General features: G+C 34.1%; 4 protein-coding genes and 1 pseudogene across 10 annotated transcripts; 1 reads left to right on the top strand and 4 right to left on the bottom strand.

Moving 5' to 3' along the window:
- The first annotated feature begins 93 nt into the window (after positions 1 to 93).
- LOC127258939 (pentatricopeptide repeat-containing protein At3g63370, chloroplastic) lies at positions 94 to 3,180 on the top strand. Of its 3 annotated transcripts, none has more exons than XM_051286022.1 (2): positions 94 to 752; positions 822 to 3,180. In XM_051286022.1, the coding sequence occupies exons 1-2, from the start codon at positions 181 to 183 to the stop codon at positions 3,004 to 3,006; spliced, it is 2,757 nt and encodes a 918-aa protein (XP_051141979.1). In that variant the 5' UTR covers positions 94 to 180; the 3' UTR covers positions 3,007 to 3,180. The 3 variants fall into 3 exon arrangements, with proteins under 3 accessions (XP_051141979.1, XP_051141980.1, XP_051141978.1); XM_051286023.1 differs by having other exon boundaries at positions 94 to 358; positions 439 to 3,180; XM_051286021.1 differs by having other exon boundaries at positions 94 to 3,180.
- A 4,353-nt stretch (positions 3,181 to 7,533) lies between these two features.
- LOC127258821 (calcium-transporting ATPase 12, plasma membrane-type-like) lies at positions 7,534 to 9,539 on the bottom strand (annotated as a pseudogene).
- On the bottom strand, positions 7,534 to 13,240 carry LOC127258822 (uncharacterized). Of its 5 annotated transcripts, none has more exons than XM_051285834.1 (4): positions 12,367 to 13,240; positions 10,915 to 11,040; positions 10,400 to 10,502; positions 7,534 to 9,548 (listed from the first exon to the last, which is right to left on the bottom strand). In XM_051285834.1, exon 1 carries the CDS (start codon positions 13,105 to 13,107, stop codon positions 12,472 to 12,474), a length of 636 nt encoding a protein of 211 aa, XP_051141791.1. In that variant the 5' UTR covers positions 13,108 to 13,240; the 3' UTR covers positions 7,534 to 9,548; positions 10,400 to 10,502; positions 10,915 to 11,040; positions 12,367 to 12,471. The 5 variants fall into 5 exon arrangements, with proteins under 5 accessions (XP_051141791.1, XP_051141790.1, XP_051141792.1 ...); XM_051285833.1 differs by having other exon boundaries at positions 7,534 to 9,574; XM_051285835.1 differs by having other exon boundaries at positions 7,534 to 7,864; positions 7,943 to 10,502.
- Positions 13,241 to 13,357: 117 nt separating this feature from the next.
- Positions 13,358 to 14,587, bottom strand: LOC127258823 (uncharacterized). Its single transcript, XM_051285837.1, has 4 exons — positions 14,129 to 14,587; positions 13,898 to 14,055; positions 13,736 to 13,813; positions 13,358 to 13,659 (listed from the first exon to the last, which is right to left on the bottom strand). Exons 1-4 carry the CDS (start codon positions 14,202 to 14,204, stop codon positions 13,501 to 13,503), a joined length of 471 nt encoding a protein of 156 aa, XP_051141794.1. The 5' UTR covers positions 14,205 to 14,587; the 3' UTR covers positions 13,358 to 13,500.
- A 6,556-nt stretch (positions 14,588 to 21,143) lies between these two features.
- Positions 21,144 to 23,116, bottom strand: LOC127259157 (2-methyl-6-phytyl-1,4-hydroquinone methyltransferase 1, chloroplastic). Its single transcript, XM_051286302.1, has 4 exons — positions 22,952 to 23,116; positions 22,253 to 22,861; positions 21,708 to 22,014; positions 21,144 to 21,626 (listed from the first exon to the last, which is right to left on the bottom strand). The coding sequence occupies exons 2-4, from the start codon at positions 22,828 to 22,830 to the stop codon at positions 21,471 to 21,473; spliced, it is 1,041 nt and encodes a 346-aa protein (XP_051142259.1). The 5' UTR covers positions 22,831 to 22,861; positions 22,952 to 23,116; the 3' UTR covers positions 21,144 to 21,470.
- Positions 23,117 to 23,598: the final 482 nt, after the last annotated feature.

A 23,598-nucleotide genomic window follows, 5' to 3' on the forward strand; every position in this document is an offset into this window, starting at 1 on the left:
TCATGGGACCAATTCATATATATTGCAAGAACCCCTTTTATCTAATCCAACTACGTTCATACTCCAAATTTTGAATCCACCAAGCTTCTGAATCGAATTTGGTTTCAGTTAATTTTAATCTGTTTTATTTCCCAAATTATTCTTACATTTTAAGTAATCTTTCCATGCAGAGATAGCAGCATGGCTATGGCGGCGATAGTCCCCCGCATGAATCTGAGTGCTGCGTCACTCTCAACTCAACCTCCCACCTTTCAGAGTGCCAACAAAAGCTCAATTATCGGAATCCCAAAAACGGGCGGTGGACAAGAAGAGGCTCTTTTATCCCTGACCAATAAATCAAGCTCCTTCAGCAGCACAGGTGACAGGTCCTTAGATTACGTCTATTCGTTGGCTCTTGATCATTGTGCTGCTCACAATTCCCTATCCCTCGGTAAGGAGATTCATGGCCGCATAGTAAAGAACAGTAGGGCGTGTGATTTGGCGTTCCTGGGTACTAAACTTCTCTACATGTATGGAAAATGCGGGTCACTGTTTCATGCCGAGAAGCTGTTTGATGAAATGCCTGTGAAGACTATTTTCACTTACAATGCTATGCTTGGCTCATATATTTCGAACGAGATGCCTGGCAAAGCTATTGAGTTGTATTCAGATATGCGGTCCTCGGATTTTCCTGTCGATGCTCATACTTGTAGTTGCGTGCTGAAGGCATGCGCTGAAGTTCAAGATATGTCGTGTGGATCAGAGATTCATGGGTATGCAGTAAAACTCGGTCTTGTTTGCAATGAGGTTGTTGTAAATACCCTTGTTAATATGTATGCCAGGTGCCATAGTATATATGCTGCGGAATTGTTGTTCGATGGGAGTGGGAAAGGAGATGTGGTGTTGTTTAATTTGATGATCTCCATGTATGCTAGCAATGGGATGAGCAAAGAGGCGATGAATGTTTTAGTAGATGTGCAGAACAATGGCGTCGTACCGACGACGTATACTTTTGTTGCTGCTCTTCAAGCCTGTGAGGCTGAGAGGCTGTGGTATGGAAGGCAAGTCCATGCTCTTATTTTGAAATATGGCCTCAGTTTCGATAGATATGTAGCGAATGCTTTCGTTGTTTTGTATGCAAAATGCGGCAGGATTGATGAAGCTGCAAGAGTTTTTGACGATATTGGTGATAGGGATGGTATTTCTTGGAATTCCATGCTTGATGCTTATGTGCAGAATGGCCTTTACCACGACGCGCTTGATTTCTTTCGTGGGATGACAATATCTGGTCAGCAACCCGACAATGTCTCGGTTATTACTGCTCTTCTAGCCTGTGGCAGATCAGGAAATCTTCAGAATGGAATGGAGATTCATGCCTTCGCTGTGAAAAATGGTATGGAGTTGGATCTTCAAGTGGGAAACACAATTGTCGACATGTATGGGAAGTGTTCCAAGCCAATTTTGATGGAATCTGCATTCAGAAGAATGCCAGAAAAGGATTTCATCTCCTGGGCAACGGTCATAGCTGGCTATGTATCGAAATATTCTTATGTGAAGGCCTTGGAAACGTTTAGGGAGGCGCAAGCGAAAGGGCTCGACATCGATGTAATGATGATTCAAAGTGTACTCCTTGCTTGTCATGGGCTGAAATGCAGTTTAATAGCTAAGGAGATCCATGGTTACATAGTGAGAAGGCAATTATCTGATGTTGCCCTGCTGAACACTTTCGTAAATGTATATGGAGAATGCAGAGAAGTGAACTATGCAAGACATGTCTTCGAGCTAATTGATCTTAAAAGTGTCGTATCCTGGACGAGCATAATAGCTTGCTATGTCCACAATGGTCTTGCAGATGAGGCTCTCAGACTTTGCTTTCTTATGGCTAGATCGGGTGTTGAATTCGACGCCGTCGCAGTCTTGAGCATTATATCAGCTGCTGCAAATTTATCTGCTCTAAGGAAAGGTAAAGAGGTCCATGGTTTTCTGGTTAGAAGGTGTTTTCATTTAGAAAAATTTATCGCAAGCTCGCTCGTCGATATGTATGCAAGCTGCGGAGCTGTTGATGACTCCTACAAAGTATTTAGTTACACCAAAGATAGAGATTTAGTTCTATGGACGAGTATGATTGATGCCTATGGAATGCATGGACACGGGACAATGGCGATTAAATTGTTTAGAGAAATGGAGAATGAGAATCTCGTTCCGGATCACATTACGTTCTTGGCACTTCTCTACGCATGCAGCCATTCAGCATTGGTTGAAGAAGGCAAGAGATATTTTTATGCTATGCAATGTAGATACAACTTGGAACCATGGCCGGAGCACTATGCTTGTTTGGTCGATCTTCTAAGCCGTGCAAATTGTTTAGAAGAAGCGTTTGAGCTTGTTGAAGCAATGGAGGAACCTACACCGGCTGTGTGGTGTGCTCTCCTCGGTGCTTGTAGAACTCACTCTAACATGGAAATAGGAGAAGTGGCTGCAAGAAAACTCCTTGAAATGGAACCTGAGAATCCAGGAAACTATGTGCTCATTTCCAACTTATACGCCGCAGCAGAGCGATGGGAAGATGCCGAAAAAGTAAGGGTGATGATGAGAGTTAAGGGATTGAGAAAGGATCCTGGCTGTAGTTGGATTGAAGTTGGGAATGAGGTGCATACATTTACAACACAAGATAGGTCTCATCCACGGCGCGGTGAAATATACGAAGAACTCAATTATATTACCAAGAAATTAGGCCAAGTTGGAGGTTATAAAGCTCAAACTATTTTTGTGTTACATAATGTGGAGGAGGCAGAGAAAGTTGAGATGCTTCATGGCCATAGTGAAAGGCTTGCTTTGGCCTATGGTCTAATTAATACTTCTCCAAGAATGCCGATTCGCATTGCGAAGAACTTAAGAGTATGCGGCGATTGCCATGCATTCACAAAGCTGTTTTCCAAGGTTTTTGATAGGGAAGTCATTGTTAGAGATGCCAACAGATTTCATCATTTTAGAGATGGTGTTTGCTCCTGTGGAGATTTTTGGTGAGTGATGAACTAAACTGTGTAAGGAAATTGGTGGACATAATATGAATATTCCTTCTTTTGTCTTACATTCTTAAAATTCCTTGCTTTTGTTACTCACTTGACTTCACTTCATGTTGAGATGCAAGAATATGGGTCAAAGATTGTTTGAGAAATTTCAATGGAAGAGGTATGAAAAATACAAAATACCTTGGAGTTTCATTACTTTAATCCCAAACTCTATTATAGTACAGCACCTGTTAGAAGTTTATGGATGAAGCATCTGTGCATAGGGATGACACAAAAAGGCATTATTCCATTGTTGTTGAAGGACTTTGATGATGAAGTGTTTGTTAGTATTTGGTAGGCTTAACAATAGCATCAAGCATCAACATGTTTATTTAATTTGTGAACACACGTTACACAACAACACAAGCATTAGTAATTCTTGGCTGTGTATGTAGTAGGATCGTGAATGCTTGATTAGTGTGTGATCCAGGACTGCTGCTAGCTGGCAAAGCAAATGCCTGCCTAAAAAGTAAATGGGAAATGCAGAAACAACAGCAGCAGCAGCAGAACAAATCAAATTGATTTGACGAGCCAATTTTCTACTGTGAACTTTGGTACATTGGCTCTTTCTGCTCTGCTGCTGCTGTTGCTGCTTCTGGCCCGAAATCCCAATTGAGTTTTTACATAGGTGCTGCTGTATCATTATTACTTGTTAGCATACCAAGAGAAAAGCAAAGGTTTCTCTTTCATCTGCTGCTACATACATTACCAGCTAGTCTATAAATGCTTCAGTTTAGGCCACTTAATTTGTTAAGTGCAGAGAGAGAGTGAAAGAGAGAGAGAGAGGACCACTCTACCTATCTGCTGCTATTGCTATTGCTACTGCTACTCCCCTGATGATGATGTCTAGGTTTCTGAATCTCTTATCCTATCTTTGTTTCTTAACTATATCTTTTTAACAGGTCTGATTCTCATTTGACCACGCTTCACATACATTACACTCTTTCCTATCACTTATTACACAGTATTTATGCAGCTGACAGTTCTTTTCCTTCACCTTCATTTTTGTTACTTGATTTTCATTCTGGTCTTATAACATATTTTCTCATATCAAATTATCAATGGCTCTGCATTTTCAACTATTTGTAACAATTGATTCAAAGCCTGTCAACGAAGTCTATGATTAGCATTCATGGACATGGCTCATAAAGCATTGATTTGAATTTGATAGGATTGATTAAAGAAGGTACTAGTCATATAATATACTACATGTGTTAATTTGTCTCTGGTTTCTCTCTAATCAACTTCATTTTTAATTTAATCTTTTGCCTGTTTCTACTATTACTACATTGCTCTTTGCTTTGGAACCCAATAATTGAACTAGCCCCTGATGCTCTTCCACACACAGGCACAGTGATTTTGTTGTCAATAAACAGTATAAAGACAAAAGAAAACCCTACTGCTGCCCTGATGATTAGCAAACTGTAGACACCATATATATATATATATACAGGAATATGAATATATACTTACTTTGTTGAGGTGGGGTGGGTAGTAAGAGTAGTGTGTGCTTGTGGAAGATCATAGTAATTGATATGGATCTGGATATCTAACCTGCAGACCTATCCTCCATAGCTGTGAATCTCTCTCTCTCAACTCTTGTCTTCTATTATTATCTGTATCTTAGCTGCCCACATGACCCTCACAGCCCTGTCCTAATTAATTTCACTGTTGTGTAATGTGAGCTTGTCCTCCCACTCCCCTCCCCACCCCCCAATTCATATCCCTCTCCTATAAATAACCTCCAACCCATACCCCACCCACACTAAATTCTCAGAGCTGTATTACTCTATTTTACTTCTAAGAGAATCCTGTTTAGTTTCTCCATCCAGAGTAAATCTAAGGATGCATTAATTTCTCTATATATCTGATATGTACAATTGTATATATTTGCATCCTTGGTGATTAGGGTTTGTAGAGATGGTAACACTGTCTGAAGAATCAAATAGATTGGGGAAGATATGTATTCATGTCTCCTGGGGAACAAGTGAAGCTGCCAGCATGATCTATCTTGAATCCTTACCTGTGTAATAAGAACTGATTGTGTGTAATTTTCGAGATAGGTCATGCTCTGACAGCATCACTTCTTCCACTGTGGGGACCTAAAGGCAGACATTCATACACACACCATTTCCATGCCGTCTCCAGATGTGGTTTCTTCTCTTCAACAAAATTTTAATGTTCTTTGTATAACACACACAATATATATATATAATTTTTAGTCTTCTCAAATTTAACTTTTTCTTTGTGGGTTTTCATTATTCTCAAGGCTCTTCTCCATTGCCTACTGCCTTACTTTGATGACAGGTTCTGGATTTGAGAAAAAACCCTATTTTTGTTATCAAGCTAAAAGGTGGGGAAGCTACAGTAATTTTTTGATTATGTCTTATAAACAGAGGATTCTTCACCTATATATATATATGTGAATTTATTTAAGTGTTAAATTAATATCATACATTCTTTCCTGCAGCAGCTTTCCTAATCATATATTTCTGTGTACTTTTTATCCTCCATTATTTGTTTCTTTTTCCTGTGCATGCTCACAATTTCAGGTCCTGAAAAGTGATTATATGTTATGTTAGGTATTGGGGCTTGGGACTATCAGAGACAGAAATCAATCACTATTCAGTCTGAAATCATCATATCAGGTTTAAAGTTTCAATCATGTTATTATCTCTTTGTTAATGATTTACCAATCTAGCCTGTGGTTTTATCAATTAAGTTAAAAGGGTAAATGTATTTATTATTAGGCAAAAAGTACATATAACTCAGCTGGTGTTTGAAAATTTTGCATTATTTTCTCGCATGAAAATTGAAATTTTTTTATATTTTAAAAAATATTGCTTTTTTTTTTATTTTTTATTTTAGAGAATTACATGTATTATTTTTAAAATATGAGGAAAATCTCCTACAAATTATATTGTACGGTGCAGAATTTCAAATTTAAGGTAAATTATCATTAATTTTGAATATATTGTTGTGATTACTGTTACATTTATTTTTTCGAAATTAAGAAATATTTCCACAAGATCCATATAATATTATGTAGGTCAAAGATAGGAATATAGATTGGGTTTGATTCTGTTGTGTCTGCTACAAATGTAGATGATAATATTCCACTTGTTTCACAACCTGTAACACACACAGCTATCTGTCCATACATTTTGCCTACTCCCGAAGATTTCATAAAAATAACAGGCATTTGAGTAAAATGAACAGAATTTTCATAAATAGTATAGTCAAGTCAAGCCTTATTTTAGCATCAAATTAAAATATATTTGCAGTTTTATCGTCATCGTCGACTTGAATTTGGTGGAAAAAGAATTTTTTTTAATAAAATAAATAATTTTTTATTTTTACATAATATTTCATTATATAGTATTTTAATATTAAATATAAACCACAAATTTTCAAATTCTATCCAAAGTAATAACCCCCAATAGTTTTTTTGTTGTTATAATGTTTATACGATGACATCATCTCCAACTCACGGCATAATTTTTATTTTTCAACTTTATTTGTAAGAATTATTAATTATAAATATTAATTTTTATATATATAATTTTTAAATAAAATATAAATTATATGTGTATAGATCTAATATAAAAATAAATTAAAGTTAAAGTGTAATTTATAAATATGAAAAGTTACATAAAATAATATATATATATATATTTTAGAGTTGGTTGGAGTAAAATTACTTAAATCTAAGTGCAAAAATGAAATGAATGGCTGGAGATGGTCTAATCTTAGCCATTGTATTTGTGGACATTTTCAGTTACGGTGTTACTTTGACACTAAATTGAATTGCAATTTTAATTTTTTGGCACACTCCACAGGGGGGATTCGTGTTTAGATGAATGAAGATAACAAAATATATTATTGTGTGCTTGTTTGTAGGGTAATATTTTAAATTTTGAATATAAATATATAATTATTTGATGTCATGTAAAGATTCATTTATTTGATATATGAATGTAAAAATTAATAATTATATATAATTTGTTATCTGCACTTTTAAATATATATATATATATAAGTGCACATTTGTATTCACACAAATTTTAATAACAATATTATATTAATTGTATACTCCTTCTGTCTCAATATAATAGTTTTTGTTTATTTCAAAATAATAATTTTATTTTTATAAATAATTATATTATCTTAAAATTATTTTTATTTTTTTATTTTATTACATAATCGTCACACTATTTTTTATATTAATACACTAAGGATAATTTTTTTTTTATCCATTAATTTTATCCAAATTAATATTATATTTATGGAGGAGAGAGTATAATTTAAAGTAAAAGTAACTTTTTTACGGAACAATATAGTCAAATGAGTATATATATATATTTGAAGGTGCAGATAACACATTATAGAATGTATAGATAACACGCATGTTTTGTAAAAAAAGAATGTGTATTATAGGTGTGTTTGGAAGTTTGAATTTTGATTTGAAATTAAGCAGTAAAAATTTAAAATTTAAATAGTTTATTAATATTAATATTGTTCTCCAATTAAAAAAACAAAACTGCTAACCAGCTCTCGACCTATTATTTATTATCAAGCAATTGACGAACGGCGTCTTCCAAACCTGCACAAGGTTAACTACAAACCTAATCGGCCACGTCACCGTAAGCCCCACGCACCATGTCCGCAAACTTACCCAAATATTAATATTCCACCATCACCACCTGCAGCGCCACCGTGATTCCGATGATTATCGCCATAAACAATCTGTTCTTCCCAATCCCTTCCAATACATTCTTCTTCTCCAAACTCCTCGAATTTAACTCATTGAACACCTGACACAAAACAAACGTGTTAAATACAATCGTCTTCTTCCTCGATTCGCCGACGCCAAAAATCGCCATCCGCCTCACCGGAGGTTCCTTCATCAGCTCGTCGCTCCGTCGCCAGTGTGTCCATTATCGGATTCACCCATAGCAGCTGCACCGCTGTCAGCGGGACGTCGCCTGCAAGTGCCGCCGCGTTCACCGTCAGCTGGAATTGGATGAACTTCTGGATGTTGTTGTACACGCATCGCCCCCACCGGAGAATGGTGGCGGCCGACGTAAAATCATCAAGTATTGAGAAGTCAGAGCTCTCCTTCGCGACGTCGTTGCTGTTCGTTCCCATCGACAGTCCGACGTCGGCTTCTCTCAATGCCACCATATCGTTCGTCCCATCTCCGGTGATGGCAACGACATGCCCTTTTTCCTTCAGGCATTGGACCAATAGAAGCTTATCCGAAACTCGGCGCCACGATGCGGATCGCATCGACGCAGCGTAGCCGTTGCTTGTGCGTGTAGTTTCGAAACTTGCGCCGTCGATCACTTCCTGGGATCATCGATCGTTATCGAGAATCCCGCACTCTGTCGCCATGGCCTTCGCCATGAATATGTTGTTGCCGGTGATCATTTTAATGTCTAAGCCGGCGACTCTGCAAGATTCATCCCGACGATCCCGAGCAACGTCAAGTCTTGCTCGGGAACGATCTGAGGATTCGTTCTCGCGCAAGCGAACGCAATGCACCGGAGACTGCTTGCCGCCATTCCTTTGATGATCCGGTCAAATCGCGACCGTTTTTGGGGCTCATGCGCTTTAGCACCATCTCGGCGTTGCCTTTTCAGTGAGTGTAAATAGCATTTTCGATATTGTGTCGAATCAGAACTCCACATCGTTTCTTCTCCGAACTGAAAGTTTCGACGCGAACGACGGTGTAATCTTGCTTCGACTTATCGATGTCGATTGCCAAATCGTCGAAAGCCCACGAGAGGATCGCCTTCTCGGTCGGACTCCCCGAGTACTCGACTAGACCACCGGATTTCGGCTGGTAGATGCTTCCGGAAGTGTTGAAAGCAACTCCTTGGTGAAACTATTCTTCGAGATATTTATCGATGACCCGGCGAGTATCTCGATTGATCTCATTGTTGCCGATGCAAAACCTCGTCACCTTCATCCGATTCTCCATCAGAGTGCCGGTTTTGCTGGAGAAGATTACCGTCGCCGACCCCATAGTTTCGCAGGCCGAAAGCTTCCTCACCATCGCCTGATCGGCCATCATCTGTTTCATCAAGTAGGCGAGCGTGAGCGTTACAGCCAACGGGAGGCCTTCGGGGATGGCGACGACAACGATCGTTACAGCAGCGGCGACAATCCTCAACACCGAGTTAAAAATGTCATTCAAGTCTCTCGATTCCCACGCCCGTCTTCGGTGTTCCCTGTGAAGTATCGAAACAGCATTACGACGAGCACGAACGAAGCCACGGCGAGGCCTACTTTCCCGATCGACGACGTCAACTTGTCAAGACGCTCCTGCAGCGGTGTCTGCTCGTTCGAATCCCGTGTGATCGAGCTCATCATCTCGCCCCGCTCCTTGTTCATCCTGACGGAGGTGACGATCATTGTCGAGTACCCGTCGACCACTTTCGATCCTGACAGCAAGAATGAGTTGCGCAGCGCGGCCACCTCGTGTGATCACTCTCCCTGTCATGCTCGAGTATAAATAGATACTTACATAGCAAAATAGAAAAATGGATAGTTAATTAAGGGATTGAGAGTATAATACTTTCTTTAATATAACATGAGAATTTGTTTTAGAAACTCCCCACCCTAGAGGGTCGAGAGTTTCAACCCATGATTTTACGGTCATAAAATTCACACACCACCATCAGGTCATCTTTTACAGTATTACATGTTCCATTGTATCTATTTTGGTTGGTTGGTTGGTTGGGTGGGTGGTTGGTATCAACATATAATATAAGCATATACATCATTTATCATATACTATAAGTGAGCCCAACATTCAAGTTTCAAACAATGCTGCTGCTGCGGTTGCTTTCTCGTTTTCATTTGACAAAAATGCAGCAAGTCCAACACTCAGTCACACTTATTTACATAGCATTCAATTGCTAAGCTTTCAATGCTTTCTTTTTCTCTATAATACCAACCCCACCCGGATAGGATATGGTAGGGTAGGGTAGGGTAGGGTGTTCGAACATCGATTCTACTCTACTCAACTCAACTCAACTCATAGTCGTGTGTGTGTGCGAATGAAGATTGGAGGAATGTAAAAGGCATAGTCTAGACATGCTTGTGCAAGTTTCAAAGTTTTCGGACTATTCATTAAAATTTCTCTCTAAAAATCATTACATCCAGAAACCTACGTGTAAGTTAAACTATTACATCAAAAATCTATTCTTTATTCGAAACATATTATACACCTATTTCTATTCAAGTTTTTATTATCACTAAACTACCTCAAAATTCTAAAGCACTTTATCCAAACACACATAAGTAAATATATAATGATAGCACAGGAATAGGAAAAACAATACCGGGCTTGTCTTTTCCGAAGAATGAATGAATCGAATCCAATTGCTTCATCCTCTAAAGGAAAATCATTTGCAATATTTTGAAATGGTCTACCGCCGAGTTTACCTGTTCAAAACTTCGATCAATCAATATTGTAAATAGAATGGAAATAATATACATATTCATTTTGATGTATTTTCACAAGTCAATAGCATCAGCATTTACTAATTAGCAGACATCATTGATTATTGATAACATTAACATCTGTCCCCAAATTAAGCCTCGAGCGTTTCCTTTAAGAAATATACGAAAAGGAGAGGTGGCAGCAAAAACAAACTTGTTCAAATAAGATCTGAATCAGAAAGCTTGACTAGAAACAGGGCAAATTTTGTAACAGAATCATACTAACTTTGAGCCATTTCTTGGTACACTTTGCCTTCTCATTCCAACAGTATATGAAATTGCGAAAAAAAATTTGGTTTTCGTTGTTCTTGTACAGTTTTTATTTAAATAGAAGACAAACAGAAGATCGTTTTACCTCCAGACGTTTCCTTCTGATCAGTAAAAACACCAATTATCTCATCGACTGGTGTGGAATCACTTTGGCCCCAATATCTGTAAAGTTCAACCAACATAACGAGCAAATCGATCTTATCAACATGTCCTGCAGATGAAATGTAAGCAACTTCACATATTTGGTAGTTGGACGAAAATTGATGACAAGTGAAACAATTACTGCTCATATCAATCTTCACATCAATAATTGAACCAATTGACAACAGAAGTGTGGAGATTCACAAGGGTTCCATGTTGAACCAGACCTCCCGAATTTATAACATGGTCGAGAGGGTTCAAGTTCATTAAAATTAAGGGAAACTTACATATCAACAAAGCAAAAATATGGACGTATTTCCAACTTTTTATCTTAAAAATGTGAGTTCTTTTAAAGACCTTAAGGTGTTGTTCCAAACAACGATTTAAGAGTTTCAGACTCTTGAGGCATAATTAGAATTCCTCTGTGGGGTGACAACTGACAAGAAATTTTAACCAATAACTTTCAATCTTTGAACCTAAGTGGAGAAGGGTATTGTAGAGGTTTCTTTCAAAAACTTTGGTCACCATTCAAAAGCTAGTTTCATCCTAAGTGAAATCCAGATGCACCTAAAATATAAATTTGACCAAAAGCTCAAATCATACCATGCTGCTTCTCTCCGTGCAAAGACAAGAAGGAACAGAAGCTCAAAAACTGTATGGTAGAATGCAGTTGTTTTAGAAAGGTTTTCAATATCGAGCTGTGTCTTAAAAAATGCAAGCATGAAATGCACTTTATCAAGACAAAAAGTGCCCTTAAGAGAAATAGCTAGAGAACACCTACTAATGCATATATAAATCAACATTGAATGACACAACGCTATAGGTTAAGAACAGCCTAGATATATTCAATGTGGAGTCGAATCAATATTATGTCTAAGCTCTACAAATCAAACTTTGCAGCACGTTAACAAGCATATGAACAAGGCTACGAACCACATGCAAATAGGCCGTTATCATTTAAAAACACTAACTTTGGTCTGCTCGAATTTGTCTATCAAAGTAGTTTAGTTTGTTTATCCCCCCACTTTTCTCTAATCTTCAAAACACACATGTAACCCATTCTCGGGATCTCTTCTCTCCCATCTAATATTCTGATTTCGTTTTCTTTTGTGTCTTTCCACACTTCTCATGTCTTCGAACTTATACTATATTTCACTTTCTTCTTACTGCTTTTTCTTTTAAATTTGCTTTTATTTGTCAATGTACAAATGATTGAATACAAAATTTAAGTGCACACGGGGTACTCTGCTCAATATAGACTTCAAATGCAAGCATACTAAATCTTCGACATCGTAGCATTTAGAAACCTTAATTGTACAAAAACAATGTTCATATCAAATGAAAGATAGTTCTTGAACAAAACTTGAAGCATTAAAAGAGGATAAACAATGCTCACATCTTGAATTGCTGCCCAATGCTCAAGAACTGCTCCAAAACTCCACAATTCTCAAACAAGATTGATCTGCTTCAAATTCAATCAGATATTCGAATTTCAACTGCTCTACTTCAAATAATCCTTGATGTTCATATTACCAGAATCCAAAAGATCGCTTCCCCTAACATAGCCACTCCTAAATTTATCATTTCCCAAAATCCCAATCTCATAGACCTTCCAATGGGGAAAACAAACCCTAGAAATCAATTCAATACCTTCTCTCGAATCCAATGCTTTCAATCTCAAACCACTGCTCACTTTAACCCTCGCATGCTTAAACGCCGGCAAGCACTTCTCCTCCGCGAAGACGACGCACTTTTCCTTCGCCGCGGCGAAGCAAGCTTCCATTTCAATTTCTTCGCACCTCGCTCTCTCCTTAAAATCCTGTTCTGAAGATATTCCCAACAGAGTCTTCCACCAAGGAGGTTTGCATTTGCTGGAAGCCGAAATCGAGCACCCGATTCGTGCCCCGGATTCGCACTGTGAGATGATATTCGACTTGCTGTTCTCGTACGCTGCAGCCCAGGCGCGCGGGCTTCTGAAAGCGAGAAGATACGGTCCAGCAGAAGGATCGTCCGACGGACTGGCTTCGATCGAACCGCGTAAAAGAGGAAGTGGACGCTGGAAGTGAATCAACGTTGCCTCAGCCGAGTAGTCGTCGGAGCTTCCACGTGGCGGCGCCGGCGGTGGCGGACTTCCCATTACAACGGCGGACGGTTATCACTTATCCCCGTCCAGTCTCCTGTTGGCGTTGCCTTATAAAACTAAAAGCGTGCTTCGCTTATTTTAAAAATTAAAAACGTGGTTAAACTGAAAACACGCTTTATCCCTTTTTGGGCCTTTAAGGCGCTGCTTAATTAAACTAAAGTTGTTGTTCCCTTTTCTACGTTTTAAACAAAAACCGTTAAACGAAACACGCTTTTTCTGCAAAAATATTATTGGGCCCTCTGCATTCAATAACATTAATAATTCAAAAATGGTTAAAAGATCCAATAATACATAACATGACATTACAGGGCTTTCATCAGTTTTACACAATTAATTAATTAATTTTAAAAACCTCAATCTTGATGTTTTTGTATATTTATTTATTTATTAATGGGAAGATGAAGTTGAAGAAGACATAGTCATCATCATCCTCACAAATTCTTCGTAGCTAACAAGTCCATCGCCATCCATGTCCGCTTCTCTGATCATCTGCTCAGCTTCTTCGTCGCTCAGTCTTTCCCCCAAATTGATCATCACATTCCTCAGCTGCAAGTTTGCAAAAATTAACGAATTCTGAAAAAGATCGAATTAGGTAATTGATTGATGGATTATGAGTTCAGACCTCAAAGGCAGATATGAATCCGTCTTGATCTCTATCGAAAACCTTGAAGGCCTCTTTAAGCTCTTCTGCAAGATTCTCCTGCACAACCAATTCATCAACAATGGCGAGTATCAGAATCAGAATTAGAATTGGATATATTTTTTTAATTAGTTAGTTAGTTACCTTCATCTTCCTGGCCATTATGGTGAGAAACTCCTCAAAATCGACAGTGCCATCGCCATCAGCATCTACCTCATTCATCATTTCCTGAATCTCCTCCTTCGTTGGATGTTCGTTCAGAGAATGAATCACCGACGCCAATTCGTCCACAGTAATCACACCTACACACAATTCATCACTTAAATTACATTTAATTCCATACACAAATTCGCCAAAAAAAAAAAAAATGAATACCATCGGAATCCTTGTCGATCAGGCAAAATGCTTCCCGGAACTGAGCAATCTGATCCTCCGTCAATGAATCCGCCATTTCCAAACAAAAACGCAAACACAGAATCGAAATTGAAAGAGGAGAGTAAAACAAAAAGCTGAACGAACAAGCGAACGATGAAGTGATTCTGTGTAGAATTGGAGTTTATATAAAGGGGAACAAATTTGCCCTTTTATCAATCCCCAAAAAATCAAAAAATAAATAATGCCCAAGTCAAACATGCTGGGGAAGAAAAAACCATTCAACATTCAAGATTGAATATTTCCTCCATGAGAGAGAGATCGAACGATGTTCAACAATGCGTCCAAAATCAACGGTTGATTTGAACAGACATCTCCACGATTCATCCCCAAATAATACTTCTTTATTGCCTCAGAAGAACACAGAGCTCTCACAAAAGTCGTCCCTACGACGACTTCTATTCTGCTCACGGCTCACCTTTCTGCCTTTTCACCCTTTCTGACGTTTTCTCAAAGTCGCGTTTTCTAAATTTGTTCTAGAGTAGCACTTTTTAGAAGTCGCAGTTTACTCACTGGCGCTTTCTCCACGCACACGCTCTGTGAGAAATTTAAAAGTCGTGTTTTTTACATTTTAAAGTTTAAACAACGCTTTTCCCCCATGCGGCGGTGAGTGCACACGCTTTGCTAGAACAGTATTTTTGTTATTTATTTTATTTTTATATTTAAGGTGTCTTTTTTTAAAAAAAAAATCAATATATTTTTTTAAAATAATTATATATTATATATCTTTATTATTTTTATATTTTTTATATAATTCTCTATAATTCATATAAAAAATTTATTTTTTAAATATATTTTATAAAACAAATACACTATTATTATCTTTCTTCGCTTATAACATGATCATTTTATTTTTTTCTTTTTTGCTTACAAACAATTTTTCTTTTACTAAAAATAATAGAGTAGTAATACTAATAATACTCTTTCTGTCCCTTTAACAATATATCCATTTTTTTATTTTGGTTCGTCCTATAACAAAGTATTAATTTTTTTTAAGTAATTTTAATATTTACTTAACATTATAAATATCCTTTCAATTTACAATATATTACCAAATGTCATTACCTTTATATCATACAATACTAACAGGGTAATTTAGTCTTTTTATATTTTTTTCCTATTTTATCCCAATATAATATTAATATTTCTAAAACTCTGCGAAAAAAATAAATAGATATATAAATATGGAACGAAAAGAGTATAATGGTAAAGAAATGTAAAAGTATGAACATGTAATTTGTGGTGTATTATAGTTATTAAAATATACTCCCTCCGTCGTCCACAAACTAATGTCCTATTTTTCTATTTGGAACGTCCAATAACTATTGTCCTCTTTCTTTTTTTAAACACAAATTTTACATTTTTATCCTTCATTCGTTTATTACTTTTAATTTCTACCATACAATTATGGACAAATTTGTCCATTCATAACAAAAGGACAATCACCTAAAAAATCATGCAAATATACTTTAGGACAATAGAAATTGAAGTATATATTTGAAATAGACGGATAAAAATAAAAATATGTAAACTTTAAAAATAATAGGATGAAATATTACTTTTGTGCAAGAATTTAAGGTGTGTTTTTTTTTTTTTTTTCTGTTGTTCTATTTTGTATAATTTTTTATTATTTAAAATTCTTGGTTTTTGAAATTCTCTTATAAAATACTATCAATTACTTCTTTCGACTAAAATCTATATTTAGATTTATAATAAATTAAAAAATAATAATATTTTATTAATTAATAAAAATATGTAAATGAGTTTGATATTTTTATTTTTTGTATTTGTATACGTGTAATGGTATGTGTAATTTATGAAAAAGTTAAAATATTTTGATATTAATATATGATTTTCTTTTTTATATCGAATCACAATTTTAAACTATTTAAAACTTTTTAGAACTCAAACATTTTCAAAATTTCTATTTAAACATAATTTTAAAGTCTATTGGCGTACATATTTTAAATTTGTTAACATTAATCATAATTATTCATAATTTCTTTATTATTATTATTATTTTTTTTTTACAAAAACAAACATATCAAATATTCAATTTAATATTTAAAAAAAAAAAAAAAAAACCTCTGAAAATGTCAGTCTAAACACATATTGATGTGGTGTTGAAAGAACTAGAAATATGAGAATAATTTATGCAAAATCTTCAGATAAGTCCAAAGCTGAAATGTAGGAATTTTTTCAAGAATTCAATTCAGGTGAACTGAGGGCTCATTGTGTTCCCATACACAAACCAATTTTATTAACCAGTGTAGTGTACTTATTTATTTATTTATTTATTCAGCTTAAGCTTAATTGAAAAATAAAATAAAATAATGAAAATGTATTTTGTGTTTTCTTTTTTTGGGTTTTGCTTTTAAGTTTTGGTTATTAACATTAAATTAGGAATTAAAATGATTGTTTGATTCAATACAAATATGTTGATTATTTGATCTAATACAAATATGTATTTATGTGATATTTCGTTCTGAGATCATTTTAAAATCAATTAATTATAAATTAGAATTCATATCTAATTTGTGACATCATAAATATGATACTATGCTAAAAAATAATAATAATAATAAATAAAATTGGACTTCGTCTCAAAATTAATTGATGATAAAAATAAAAATTGTCATTTACCTGGAGAACTCTCAATATAGTACTCCCTCCGTCTCATATCTATATATGCATTTGTTTTTTGCACAGAATTTTAGAAATATTAATATTATATTGGGATAAAATAGAAATAAAAGTAAAAAGACTAAATTAACCCTATCAGTATTGTATGATATAAAAGTAATGACATTTGTGTAATATATTGTAAATTGAAATGGTATTTGTAATGTTAGATATATAGTACTGTTACTAAAAAAAATTAGATATTTTATTATGGGACGGACCAAAATGAAAAAATGGATAGATTGTTAAATGAGAGTATTATTTATGTGGAACAACTTAAGGATCTAATTTGAAATTATAATTGGTAATATGAAATAATTTTCTCATATTGTTCTGACTCATTTCTAAAGGAATATATATATAAAGTCTCTTGAAGTTTAATTTTGAGTGTGTTCAATTAGTATTCTAATTATACATAATCTTTTTTAAAATATATCAAAAAATAGAATAATCTCCCTCTCTCAAAAATAATTTTATTTGTTTTGGATACAAAAATTCAAAAATATTGATATTATATTTGTAGTTTAATTTGTAGAAAGTATGTGTAAAAAAAAAAATAAATAAATTGTCCTTGTGAATACGTCAGTGTAAAAAGCAGTATTGTTTGTATAATAATAATAATGAAAGAGTAAATTTAATTTTGTGATGATACGATTATATATGAAAATAAAATTATTATTTTGAAACAAATAAAAATAGTAAAACATAATTATTGAATTGAAATGAAAAAAGTATGATATATAATGAATGTGTATACTTTTGTATTTTTTGGGTGAATACTAACAATAAATATATACTAAATTCTCAAAAAATTATCGAGTAAACACATTCAATATATACACATAACAATAAAAATCAATAAAAATACATCAATATCATTATCTATAATATTTTTACAATTCCTCATATTTTATAACAAAAATACCTAAACAAGCACATTATGTGTATTTTGATTTTAAATTTTAATTTAAATATTTTCTCTTCTTATTAGACATCCCATGAAAATATTATTTAGATATAAAACTTAAACAAAATCTTTTCAAAATCAAATGCAAATCCATGTTGTTGAGAGTTTGGATTTGTAATTATTATGTTTGAAAATTTTATGATTTCATTAGGAGAATTAATATCTTGAATGAGTTGATATCTAAATATCATTAAAAAAAAATAAAATTATGAGTAATAATTGAAAGTGAAGTTTGATTTGATAGATATGAATAAAATTAAATTTTGAAATAAAATAAAATAAAAACATATTTTGTTGTACAGTTAGAGAAGTTGAAGTTGTTTGGTCTTAGAAAATTGTTTTTGTATTTAATTAATTTTTTTGGTAAAATATCATAAAATTTACTTAAAATTTTTGAAACTTGCACAAAAACTCGTGCGATTAGAAAATTACGTTTTTCTTACCGAGTTAAAATAAACCTTGCACATAATCCCGCAATTATATCATTTTTTTTTATACTAGTATTTCTTTTGTTTGTATTTAACTTGGTGCACATAACAAAAAAACACTAAATTAAACTAAAGAAGAATACTCCCTCCGTTCCATAACAAAATATTTATTTTTCCATTTTAGTCCGTCCCATAACAAAGTATTCATTTTCCTTTTTTAGTAATTGTACTATCTACTTAACATTACAAATACCCTTACAACTTACAATATATTACATAAATGTCATTACTTTTATATCACACATACTGATAAGGTTATTTTAGTCATTTCTACTTTATTCCTACTATATCCTAATATAATACTAATATTTCTAAAATTACTTGCAAAAAATAAATGAATAATTATTTTTGGGACGGATAAAGTATTATTTTGTTTTGAAAATAATAAAATTTCAATAATGATATACTTAAATATTTAGCGTAATATCTTAAATAAAAATAAACATCTATATAAATATTATATTAAAAAAATAAATATAAGAAAATAAGCCATTCTAAATTAATAGGGTTGAAAATATACAGAAACACGGTCAAACACTCCCTATGGTTCAAAATTTTCTCCATGCATTAACTAACAAAGACTTGACTCCAATTTCAAGATTCACGATGTTGTACCCTTTTTTTTCTTTTTTTTTTTTTTTTCTTTTTTTTTTTTTTTTTTTAATGACGTTGAATAGACAATACCCAATAGTGTGCAGTGAGTAGAGTCTTGGCCGAACCTAATATTATTTTTTATTTGTATCTTACTTGCACATTTTAATAACAGAATTTGAAAAAATAAAAATAAAAATAATAATGAATAAAATAATAATAATAATAATAATAATAATAATAATAATAATACTCACTTTATTTATCTCTCACAATTTTTATTGTTAAATATGTTACATGTTCCTTCTAACACTTATTTCTGGCTTAAAATAACACACAAAAATAAATATAAATGGAATAATAATAATAATAACACACACATGCATTATTATTATTATTATTATTATTATTATTATTATTATTATTACATAATGATTTAAATTAAGATGTTAAACTAAGCAAAATTTCCTTTGAAATTTTGTTCAATTCTGTTACTATGCAATTGTAGTGGTTTGTTTTGTGTTTCAGATATATTTTTTTAGTTTTTACTATTCAATCCTTATTATTTTCAATAAAAACTATTTATTTTTTTTTATTTTTCTCACGTAATATCATAGAAAAACACTACTCGAATAAAAAAATCTAATTCAAGTACAAACTAAACAGAAGATAAGCATTGGACCACAAATTAATGGGGAAAAATAATCAACATTGGTCAATCCAAGATTATGGTCTTATGCGTTGAAGTTTGAAGCATTCTAAATGAAGTTATTATTAATTCATTAAAAATGACAAAAATTTAAAATAAGAAATAAATTTGTATAATGACTAAATATTGAACCAAAAAAAAACAAACAAACACAAACCAAACAAACACAAACCAAAACAAAAAAAAAAAAAAAAAAGAAAAGGGAATGCACTAATTATTGCTTCCTAGAAATGCTAAAGCATGTAATTGTGTGCTTATATTGGGTTTGTACAAATGTTTTGGATTAATATATTTTGTATATTAATAATGAAAAATTATATTTGTAATACAAAAATTATTATTTTATGTCGATTGTTAATTGATAAAAACATGTATATCAGATCTTATGTGTATATTGTATTTTTTCAATAATATTTATAAAAACTCTTTGTTTTACTATTAATAAAAATAATTATTTGATATAATATTTTATATAAAATAAATATTAAATATAATAATGTAGAATAACGATCGTGTTTCTTTGTATTTTTAAATGTAGGTATTTTTTATATCATATCTGAAAAAAATGTTTGTTATCACATGAGAAATCACAAAAGAATCAAAGCAACTAGCCTGAGGAAGTATAAAATAAATCATTTTAATTGAATGGATGCTTGGACTTATTTGGAAAATAAAGCTAAAGACTTTTTAATGAAAAACTACAAAAAAATCTTTAAAAAAAAAAACCCAGAACAGAGACCAAATTAGGGTCAGGTTCAGCCGAACTCGAAATCCGAACCGAACCCAATTATATTCAAATCCGACTATACCTAAACCCGACTCAGACTATAGTCGATAAAATTCGATTAAACCGACAAACCTAAACTATTTTTACAATTTTTAAAATTTAACTTAAAATTGAACCTAAACCCAGATCATGCCAGCATATACTAAAATTTATGATCAAAAGTATTACAAAAAAATAAAATATAATAAGTAAATCAAACACAAAATATCTTAAATTACTAAAATTGTTTTTTGGTATATATAATTGATATAATATATATAAATCTGATCGAGATCTTAAAGATCTCGATAGATCCATCCTTAGATCCTAAATCCAATTAGGATGCACAATACCCGATCTGGACCTAAATAATTGGACACAAACTTAAATAAATAAGTCGGATCCAATTCAGGTCCGGGTCGAGTCGAGTCTTAACTCTACCCCGACCTATACATGGTGGAGAAGGTGCCATTAAAGGAAGTGAAAAATTAATTGTAGTATTTACTACGTGAAGTATTGGCTATTGTTATTTGAATTGCATTACATTATGTCAATATATAGTTTTATGTCGATCTATTCCTCATGTGCTATGAGTCTATAGTTTTATCGGCACACAATCACAATCAGCACTGTAACCACCGTCGTCATTTATGTAAGTGAGACTAATCATGTTGAAAGTATATGTATCAAAACATGAAACAAGTCTATGATCATATAACATACTCAGCTCGCAAAAAAAAAAAAAAAAGAAGTCGTAAATAGGCGAGATGTTGCATTGTACCTTTTCTATACGGCAAGCATCAATCCAACAACGGTAGGATCCTAAAGTTACCGACGAGGCTTGTTGCGCGCTCGACACAACCACATAATTGAAGAACATGAAAAGGGGCACATGATAGATGAAATCAATCTCACCAAGTCTCGACTACCTTAACAAAGTATCGATCGACTCTTTTAAGAAAAAACTTACAATGCGCCATTCTGTCATGTATTTGTCCAAAGGCCACCGGGAACACTACAGCTCAGGGCAGCACAGAAAGCCAAACAAATTCAACAGGCATCGTCATTATTTTGATGACGGACTATATGGGCTGACCCTTGGGAACGATTTGATCCTTGAGCCACATGTAAATGGGAACCAAAACATAGTAAGTCGCCGCAATCGCGCCAAGAATCAGTCGGAACAGAAACACAAACGGATTCGCAGGTTTGGACACGTCCTCTGCCTTGGGCCCGAGCTGCAAGATAATCAAAGTCAAGTTTTAACAAGGATCGAAGCAAAAAACTACAATTCTTGCGGTGAATTTGAAAGAAATTACCTGCAGCGGAGAGTCTCCGGATGCGCGTTTAAAACCTGTGACAGAACATCCCATGATCAGCCCATGACGACGAACTCCACGGTACCATTTTGGACCGATCCTTTTCAGCTGGACATCCTTGAAACCTGCCTTGGTAAACCATTCAATGTATTCTTCCTCCTTCGGGAAGAGCATCCATACATCGGCAAAGAAGCGAGACAGCCAGAAAGTCGGATATACGGGACCGATCACACAAGCCTTCCCTCCAATTCGCAGAACTCTGTATGCTTCCCTGATTCCACGTTGCGGTTCGGGCCAATACTCGATGCTGAATAACACAAATACGATCCACATTAACTTTTTTTTTTCACAAGATTCCTCAAAAAAATAACGCAGCACAATGTTAAGAAGTAGCAGATTTCTTCAATTGGATCTATTTGTCACCAGAAACGTTTGAAGGAACAATGCAGGTAGAGAATATGGTTCAACATAAAGAGGGATGAACTTAAACAATTGAGCCAAACGCAGGCTTCAAAGTTCAAATCAACTCAATAATTGATGAATACCTGCCGGCGGAGATGTAGCGATCGAAGGAATCGGTAGGGAAGGGGAGGTCCTCGGCATCCCCCTCGAGGATTTTGCAGTCCTTCAATGGCTCCTTCTGCTTAGCCTTGGCGAGCTGGTGAGGAGACTGGTCAATAATTGTGACATTCTTAGCATCCACGTGCTTGACAATCCCCAAAGTGGTGAAACCTGTGCCGCCGCCGACATCCACCACCGATAGCCTCCGATCGTTCAAATCGGCCGGCTCTAAAGCGTCGTCTCGCATGTCCTCGGTCCAATGCCCAGGGTTAATCACGTGGTCGTACACAATCGACAGAAACCTGTAAAACCAGAACGCCTCTTGCTTGTGCTGGATGAATCGCGGCTGCGACGCCGGCCGGGAGGATGAGATGCTGCATTTGGGGATGGCGCTTCTGCTTCTGCTCGTGCGTGAGGTAATTGAAATTCGGGCGCAATTTGAGCTTAATTCCTTGCCGTGAAAATCTGTGGTGAGAAACCCTAACCCTAACCCTCTCGACATTGGGGCAATTCGTCTGGCGAGAGGGAGGCTTTCTGCGCCATTAATCATCATCGACGTCATTGAATTGAAGGACCGGAGTGCAGGAACGAATCTGCAACCAAAACGGAATAGATTATGAATAAAATAGCGAAATTGAAGTAGGAAATGGAATATTTGGGGCTGAGGGTGAGCTTGAGGTTACCTTGAGGCCGAGAGGAACAGCAAAGCAAGAATCCAAACCTCTCTCCCCGCTCTGGCTGGCGTCACAAGCAAATTTAGGGGAGTTTGTCAAAACATTGGGGGTGTGTTTGATTTGGTTGTGTTTAATTGTGTGGTTTTGAATTTCGATTTTGATTTTGAGATATTTTGAGGATTAATTTTCTTTTTGTGATTTTAAGAGATATAAAATTTTTGTGAATTCAGCAAACTTATATGGTAATATAAAAATAATTATTGTGTACTATATTTGTCCGGTTATTTATTTATTTTTTTATTTTATATTTGAATATTAATTATTATATTAAAAAAATTAAAAATTAAAAAAAAATTACAAATTTATTTTCATTAGTATTTTATAATATTAATAAAATAATACTAGTATAAAAAATTATATAAAAATATTTTTAATATCAATTACAAAAGATAAATGTAAATAGGAGGAGGGGAGTATAATATACTAGTAAATTATATCTATATGCATATTATTTTGTAGATAATATTAATATTTTATATAATACAAATAAGCAAAAATTTATTTATAATTTAACTTAAAAGTAATTCTATTAAATATTAGAAGTTTTAAATATAGATAAAAATGTAGTATTTGTTTTTGGAAGAGAGATAAAAAAA

The sequence above is a fragment of the Andrographis paniculata genome, unplaced genomic scaffold (assembly GCF_009805555.1).
Source record: "Andrographis paniculata isolate CXL003 unplaced genomic scaffold, ASM980555v1 Contig5END, whole genome shotgun sequence".
Lineage (NCBI taxonomy): Eukaryota > Viridiplantae > Streptophyta > Magnoliopsida > Lamiales > Acanthaceae > Andrographis > Andrographis paniculata.

What these genes read in the sequence shown, in the direction of transcription:
- LOC127258822 (XM_051285836.1), bottom strand. Translation starts at nt 13,107, where the DNA reads ATGGGAAGTCCGCCACCGCCGGCGCCGCCACGTGGAAGCTCCGACGAC.
- LOC127258939 (XM_051286021.1), top strand. Translation starts at nt 181, where the DNA reads ATGGCTATGGCGGCGATAGTCCCCCGCATGAATCTGAGTGCTGCGTCA.
- LOC127259157 (XM_051286302.1), bottom strand. Translation starts at nt 22,830, where the DNA reads ATGACGTCGATGATGATTAATGGCGCAGAAAGCCTCCCTCTCGCCAGA. An exon ending in CGCTACATCTCCGCCGGCAG is followed by an intron (nt 22,015 to 22,252) that starts GTATTCATCAAT and finishes TGTGTTATTCAG; the next exon opens with CATCGAGTATTGGCCCGAAC. An exon ending in CCGGAGACTCTCCGCTGCAG is followed by an intron (nt 21,627 to 21,707) that starts GTAATTTCTTTC and finishes ATTATCTTGCAG; the next exon opens with CTCGGGCCCAAGGCAGAGGA.
- LOC127258823 (XM_051285837.1), bottom strand. Translation starts at nt 14,204, where the DNA reads ATGGCGGATTCATTGACGGAGGATCAGATTGCTCAGTTCCGGGAAGCA. An exon ending in GATCGACAAGGATTCCGATG is followed by an intron (nt 14,056 to 14,128) that starts GTATTCATTTTT and finishes AATTGTGTGTAG; the next exon opens with GTGTGATTACTGTGGACGAA. An exon ending in TAATGGCCAGGAAGATGAAG is followed by an intron (nt 13,814 to 13,897) that starts GTAACTAACTAA and finishes TTGGTTGTGCAG; the next exon opens with GAGAATCTTGCAGAAGAGCT.